This window comes from Sphaeroforma arctica, assembly GCF_001186125.1.
Source record: "Sphaeroforma arctica JP610 unplaced genomic scaffold supercont1.549, whole genome shotgun sequence".
Taxonomy (NCBI): Eukaryota; class Ichthyosporea; order Ichthyophonida; genus Sphaeroforma; species Sphaeroforma arctica.
Window position 1 is genome coordinate 13672 of NW_014040009.1, and position 7644 is coordinate 21315.

The 7644-nt window shown below is 40.4% G+C and overlaps 1 protein-coding gene across 1 annotated transcript; it reads left to right on the forward strand.

Moving 5' to 3' along the window:
- Positions 1-1415: 1415 nt before the first annotated feature.
- Positions 1416-7453, forward strand: SARC_07164 (hypothetical protein; the record flags this gene model as incomplete). The annotated part of the gene is made up of 10 exons (XM_014298901.1): positions 1416-1686; positions 1931-2167; positions 2734-2945; positions 3545-3826; positions 4127-4217; positions 4903-5090; positions 5534-5665; positions 6524-6655; positions 7219-7364; positions 7444-7453. The coding sequence occupies 10 exons, from the start codon at positions 1416-1418 to the stop codon at positions 7451-7453; spliced, it is 1701 nt and encodes a 566-aa protein (XP_014154376.1).
- Positions 7454-7644: the final 191 nt, after the last annotated feature.

A 7644-nucleotide genomic window follows, 5' to 3' on the forward strand; every position in this document is an offset into this window, starting at 1 on the left:
TATACTATATATATATATATATATATATATATAATATATATTCAACTAGTTATATATATATATATATATATANATATGTATATATANATATATATATATATATTATATTCATATATATAGACATGCATTTATCAATTTAATTCAATATATTAAAGTACTATATATATATATAGTGAAATATGTTATATATATACATGTACATAAATTTATCTATATATATATATAGATGTGTGTGTACTGTATTATTATTTTTACTTCAATCAGACACCTGGTGAATTTTCATTGTTGTATACATGTGCAAGTATTTTTAAGTATAGACTTTGTTTCCGCGCAATGTTTATGTTAGCTGCAAAATTGTGATATAGGCATAGCATTGTAAACAAGCATATACGCACTTTATGTAAGTACATATAGTTTATATCGATAATATAGGATATAAAATGGATACGATATGGAGGACTAGATTACGTATTTGGATGTAATTATTATATAACAATGAGAGATGAATGGCCAGCAACGTTGTGCATATATATATATATAAGATGTGATGTCAAAATTGTATCCCATGCACATATAGTTGTGAATTAATTAATGTGTCTATAGGCGTAATACGACTCCGATTAAAACTTTGTTTGTACTGTACGAAATAGCATTCATGCCAGGCCTGTTTGGTTCTAGATAATACGCGTCTTAGGAACGTATTTGTACGTGTATACATATATATTGAGGGTGTCCGTTTGATTTGGCAAAGCTAAATTAAATGTGTCTATCTGAGATGGTGTCTGTCAACGTATTAAGGTAGTAGTTATATACTATTGTGTATTAGGCTATACTGTTGTGTGCGTGGTTGTATGTGTGGTCGGTATTCAGTGTGTGTATCAGAGTCCAAGGCTGTATGTCTTTTTTGGGGTATAAAGAGTGTTGTCTTGTCATATAGAAATGCGCGGACAGTGATGCCACGTATACATAATCATATTTATATATATATATGTATGTATGTATCTATATCTATATATGTGTGTGTGTGTGTGTGTTTGCGTGGAGCATATACTAGATATATATAATCATGTAAAAATCCTATGAATTTGCCCGCTTTCACTTCCACAAGAGACTAACATACGACATGCATAGATACTGGAATATCAAGAGTACCACAAATGAAAAGGTACAGCTGTGTATACAGATGACACTGGATTTAACCCATATCTGCCCACACCACAATGAGTAACCTTTTAGTTACGTACTTTTTTATTACTATTTGCGTGCATGTTTGTGTTACACACCTTACCCGCGGGTTCTACTGTATATAGACGATCGGCGCTTGGCCAACCATAGCTAAAGCGATGTGGAAAGTGTATGACTAAACTATGACAAACATTGTGTGTTCATAGGATGGAGAGGACTCTGCAGAGGAGATGGAATTTGGTGACGACGATGAAGACGATGAGCTGGACTCTGAAGAAAACCTGAAAGAACAAATGAAGGCCCTGGCCAAAGCCGATCCTAAATTCCACGATTTTTTGAGCAAAGAAAATCCTGATTTATTGGATTTTGGAGCGGACAACGGATCTGGTGAGGAAGGCGATAGTGAGAGCGAAGATGGGGACAACAGTGCAAGCGACAATGACAGCGATCAGGGCCAAGCAGACGCAGACTTTGGAGACAGCGACGATTCGGAAGCCGAAGGTGTGTGCTATTGAATATATATATGTATGTATGTATGTATGTATATATATAGTTTTATAGTTTTATTCATATCAAATGTTCCTTGTTGCTATAGATATTAGAGAAATGTCGCCTATATCCACACATGGGCCGTATCCCCGCCTTTTTTTTTGCTAGTATGCAGTATGTTTATATGCACAAATACATATATATATTTATAAAAATACATCACTAAATATTATATTTTCGAAACGTTATTTAACAGCGCGCGCCCTCGCCGAGATGAACGGCGACAGCGGCAGCGACGCCCATAGTGACGCACAGTCTGACGAGAATGACAACGACACCACACAGAAGAACAAAGAGGTGACACGAGAGCTAGTTAAAGAATGGAACACACAGCTGAGTGACAAGGATGAGGCGGTGGTGCTCAGGGCGTTGAAGCAGTTGGTGGCTGCGTTCGCAGCGGCGGTTCGGTCTGGAGAAGCGCTGAACGAGGAAGGTGTGTGCGTGTACTGGGTGGTTGGGGTGTGTCGGGTATATATATATATATATATACATTTAAATATGAGTGTGTTCGTGATTTTCAAGATGTGACATGGTGTCCTGTTTTTGTATATGCTTGTCTCGTGAGTGCTGATGTGCTGATAGGTGCCCTTGTGTGTACAGTAGCACATATGTGTTGCAAAGTGTGAGGAAGAAATTTTTGGAATGGACCCATAAATTATGGTAAATAAAAGCTATCTCGATTAAAGGTTTTGTAGTTTTTAGGGCTCATGAACCTTATTTAGACCCCATTTCTTGTAAGTCCCTAGTTTCACGCTCAGTTTGTGCACGCCGACGTGAATCATGGAAAGCATCTGTTGATGTGCACCCGCACACTTACATGTACAGCAAAACTCTAAATCTCTAAACCCCTAAAGCAGTTGGGACCCTTTCACACCACACTAGTACTATACCCTAAATCCCTAGATCCCTAGAACCATCTTGTATGTATCACCCACTCCACCAGAACGTACTTTCCATACTCATTCGACTGCTCAACCCGCCCGTACTTCGGCCCCACAGACGGCAGCAGCAACGCAAAGAACAAGAACAAGAAGCGCCGCAGGCGGAACAAGCACGAGACAGGGCCACAGTACACATTCATCATTGACAGCTCAGTGCACACAGCAACCATCTCATTGGCGCTCAGGCGTGTCATTACTACACTCAACAAGTACCTCGATGTCACGGACACCACCACTGCACCCCCCACAGAGTTGCCCAAGGTATGTAAGGTATGTGCAGGCGCGTGTGACAGGTGTCGTATATATGCTGTATGTAGTATGTTTAGAATAGGTTATATGTAATACGTTCTATATGTTGTATGTAATGTGTTTTATATATATCATAGGAAATGTGTTTTCATCCACAACAATCTATATGTTATGGGCATGTCCGCGCGAATATGTTAGTGGCATCGCAAATATAGGGTTGTGGTTAGTGGCATCGCAAATAAAGCATGGAGTGACGATACACAGATTCTAAGTATATGGATCGGATTAATTCTCAATATACCCACAAATCCCATTTCTACCTACAAATCGGAACAATACCTATATATCCTAACCTTAATCCTAAATAATCCCTACGAATCCTAATAATACCTAAGCATACTAGTAATACTTACAATTTCCAAGCCTATGAATATCTACTACAAATCTTAGCAATACCTACAAATCCCAATCCGAATAGTAAAGATTCTAAAAAATACCTACAAATCCTAATACTACCTTCAATTCTAAATATACCCACAAATCCTATTAATACCTACCAATCCTAATAATACCTACAATTCTAAATATACCCACAAATCCTGATATTACCGTGTTTTCAGGCGCGCGAATTGGACAGCAGAGGTCGACCCAAATCAATCCCTGGGTCCCGGCGCAGTAAGAAACGCCAACAACCACAGCGCGCCAAGAAGTGGACCAAGGTGAAAAACCTGGTTAAAAGTTTTATATCCAGTGTCATCTACCTACTGACCGCATCCCGAGCTTCGGAGATGCAGGCTGTGGTACTGCGCACACTCAGTGGCGATGGTACAGCGAGATATGTGGCTGCGTTCCCGAAGTTCGGAAAGAGTCTTCTGACGAAGTGCCTGGAATTGTGGGCGGAGGTATGGTGTATAATGTGTGGATGTTTGTGGCTGTAAAGTATCTGACATACAAAATCACACACACATATATATATATATATTATTATATTACATTATATTATAGATACATATGTGTTTTGTCTTTGTATATGTATTGTTCTGTTGACATTGTAGGTGACTGAATTCAGTACTGTCATGGTCACTGTGACTCAAACGTTTGAGCTCCATGGGACAGCCCTGGTTCCTTGGTGTACGTCGACATAATATCAAGAATTGTCGGTTGATTTACTGATTCTTTATACTTGTTGCTTACATTCATAGGGGGAGAACCATGTACGAGTGCGGGCTTTCCTTGTGATCCGTGATTTGGCGCTCTCGTCCAGTAACGCATTTCTGGAAATGTGCATAAAAGGTGAGAAAATATTCGAGAGAAACGTGTTTATCGGAAGGTTTAGGGTTTTAGTGGATGCAGAAAACGTGTGGGTATCTATATCTTACGTAAAGGGGAAGTATGTTTTGTCTTGACGTAAATACGAGAATAGCATGTTCAACTGTAGCGTACATGAGAGAACACTACTTTTACTTGTACTTCTACCATTCATAACGCATAGAGAAATGTATTTTCATTGGTATCGTACCTAGATAAACGTATATAGATTAATGCTTCATGGTAAACGTATATAGATAAATTTATATAAGGAAACGTATATAGATAAATGTATAGAGTGAAACGTATATAGATAAACGCAATTTTTCCTGTATCGTACAAAGAGAAAAAGGACCGTATGCAAATATTTCCCACACTGTTATTTTGGTCTGGAACGTATTTCTCATGGCCTTTAATTACATGCACACTAGCACATACGCACTGGTTGGCACAAACGCATGTACATGCACATCACATACTTTCACCTGCATCCGTTGATATATATGTATTTCTATATCACATCAGAATACTCACCTGTGCATCTGGTTGTAATGTTGGTACATTCATATAACCTCACATCACTCACATCTTCGTCTGGTTATAACGTCTGTACTTTCATATAACCTCACCCCACTCTCATCTTCGTCTGGTCGTAATGTCTGTATTGCAGGCATGTACGTCAGTCACGTGGCCCACGCCAAGTTTGTGAGTGAGCAAACATACCCCACAGTGGTGTTCATGGAGAACTGTGTGGTAGAGATATGTTCGTTGGATTGTCATATGTCGTATCGGATAGCCTTCACATACATCCGCCAGCTGGGCATGCACCTCCGCACAGCGATAACGTCCAAGAAGAAGGTACGTGGGTATGGGTTGTTTGTAAATACACGCACACAGAAATGTATATATATATATATAGGATGAACATGCTAGGCATTAATTTTGTTGTAAAGATCGAACGCAAAATGAGAAAATGTGCGTACGCTTTCGTCTCGTTTTGTTGCATCCAATTCCAATACCTTCCCATTGTTGTTTAGTACACAATAGATAACATAATCAGATTACAATAAGTTAGCAGTCATTCTATACTATTCTAATTATCGTATGATTACTATCATAAAAATAAGCTTGAATGTAGCTGTTCACATACACATAGTATTATAGCCATCGTATACTATACGTGTACCGTTAGATATATTATATATATATATATATATATATATCATACAACTCAAAAGACACAATATCATAAAATGCAAGTTATATCTACACTCACCCGCCCGTTTCTATCCATCCCACAGGAGTCGTATGCGAGTATCTACAACTGGCAGTACATGCGCTGTCTCAATGCATGGGCCAGGGTCATCAACGAAACATACAACACCAACGACAAGGAGAACCCCCTCAGCATGCTAGTATACCCGTTGACTCAGGTACGTATACATACGCCTTGCAATATTAATGTGTGTTTATACGGTGTATGCCTCATGACTCAGGTACGCATGTGGCCAGATAGGCATATACGCACACCTTGCAATAGTAATGTGTGTGTTTATACGTTGTATGTGCGTGTCTGCGAATGGGGACGCTGGTCTATGTCTACACGATGCCACATGGACCTGTACTACCAAGCACGAGAGATGTATATCCCTAGGAGTAACGCTATCAGCGAGTCCGCAGATATTTGTATTCTGGGTGTATACGTCTATATGTGTTCTGGTGTGAGTACACACATTATAATGTCTATATATCTGGGTGTGGATGTATATATACCTTGTTGCTCGAGCATATCCCATCGCCCCAGCACTCTCTTGCGGGGGCTTCTGTGTGTTGTATTGATTTACACAACTGTCCTAATTATTTCATACTGTCTTGCTCGACTCAGTTACACGCATTCATCGCGTTAGCCTATCCCATACGTCTCTGTATCTCCGTTTGTACTGTCTGTCGATGGAGGCTCGTTTTGTTGTAGTTTAACACACACTCCGTATGACCCATCCATCACATCCCACCTCACCTACCATCCTTTCTGTGGCCACCACGCTTCAAGCCTTGCAATGGATTTCTGCGTCACCCAGACACCCCGTGTTGTTCTGAACTACCACACGTACATCCTTATCACACACTGTATCTGCCACCCACAGACATGAATATAATACATTACTACTACCATGAACTTACTATTACCATGAATATAATACCTTACTACTACCATAAATATAGTACCTTACTACTACCATGAATATATTACCTTACTACTACTGATGTTTCGCGGTCTCTCCCTCCCATAGATTCTTGTGGGTACTATTCGCCTGGTGCCCACTGCGCGATACTATCCCATGCGCCTGCACTGCGTCAAGGCACTCAACACACTCAGCACAGCCACGCACGGACACGTCCCTGTGGCCAGTCATCTCTTGGAGGTGTGTTTGTGTATATATATGTATGTGTATGCGTGTGTATGTATGTATGTGTGTGTGTGTGTGTGCAATGGGTGGTGAGTGGGATTGTCCAGGGGTTAGTTTTACGGTTTTATAGGGCTTGTCGAGGGTGGGTTTTAGGGCTTAGGGTTTCGCACCGTGGATACAATCATAATCGTATGTCTGAATATGATTGACAATACGCGGCAAGTCCTAGAACGTCGTTGGGCCTATATGACTACAGCTATTCGATTATCGTCCAACGTTTTCTTACCACCTGAGCATACGCCCACAAAATCTAAACAGCACCTTGCAACCAGGCCACACACACCATCGCCCACACATCACACTTGTGGAAGGTTGTCTGTTTTTACTAGCTGCCGGTATGGCTGGTAGTGTGTGTGTGTGTATCCCATGCACTCAATACTAAACTATACATTTGCTCCTGCCATACACATCCCATTTCCTCAGTTCTAAAGCCCTAAACACCCCAACCCCTCAGTACTAAAACCCCATTCCCTCAGTACTAAACTTCGCTTCACATTGGCTGATGTTATCGTTCGCAGATGCTCAGCTCCACCCACATGAAGACCCGCGCCAAACACACCAAGGGCAAGGCCCCACAGCTGCAGTACGTGGTCAAGGTCCCCAAGTCTGTCCTGGGCACGAAAATGTTCCAAGAGGTACGGCTGTGTAGTGTGGGAGAGGCATCGTATGTATTTGTAGGTGTACTATATAATGCACCCCGTTGTATACTTGTATGCGTATAGTGTAGTATTGTTTGTATATAGTGTAGTATGAGAGGCATCGTATGTATTTGTAGGTGTATAATACAATGCACCCCGTTGTATACTTGTATGCGTATAGTGTAGTATTGTAGGTATGTAGTGTAGTATGAGAGGCATCGTATGTACCTGTAGGTGTATTATATAATGCACTCCGTTATAGTTCTATACTTGTGTACGTATAGTGTAGTATTGTTTGTATATAGT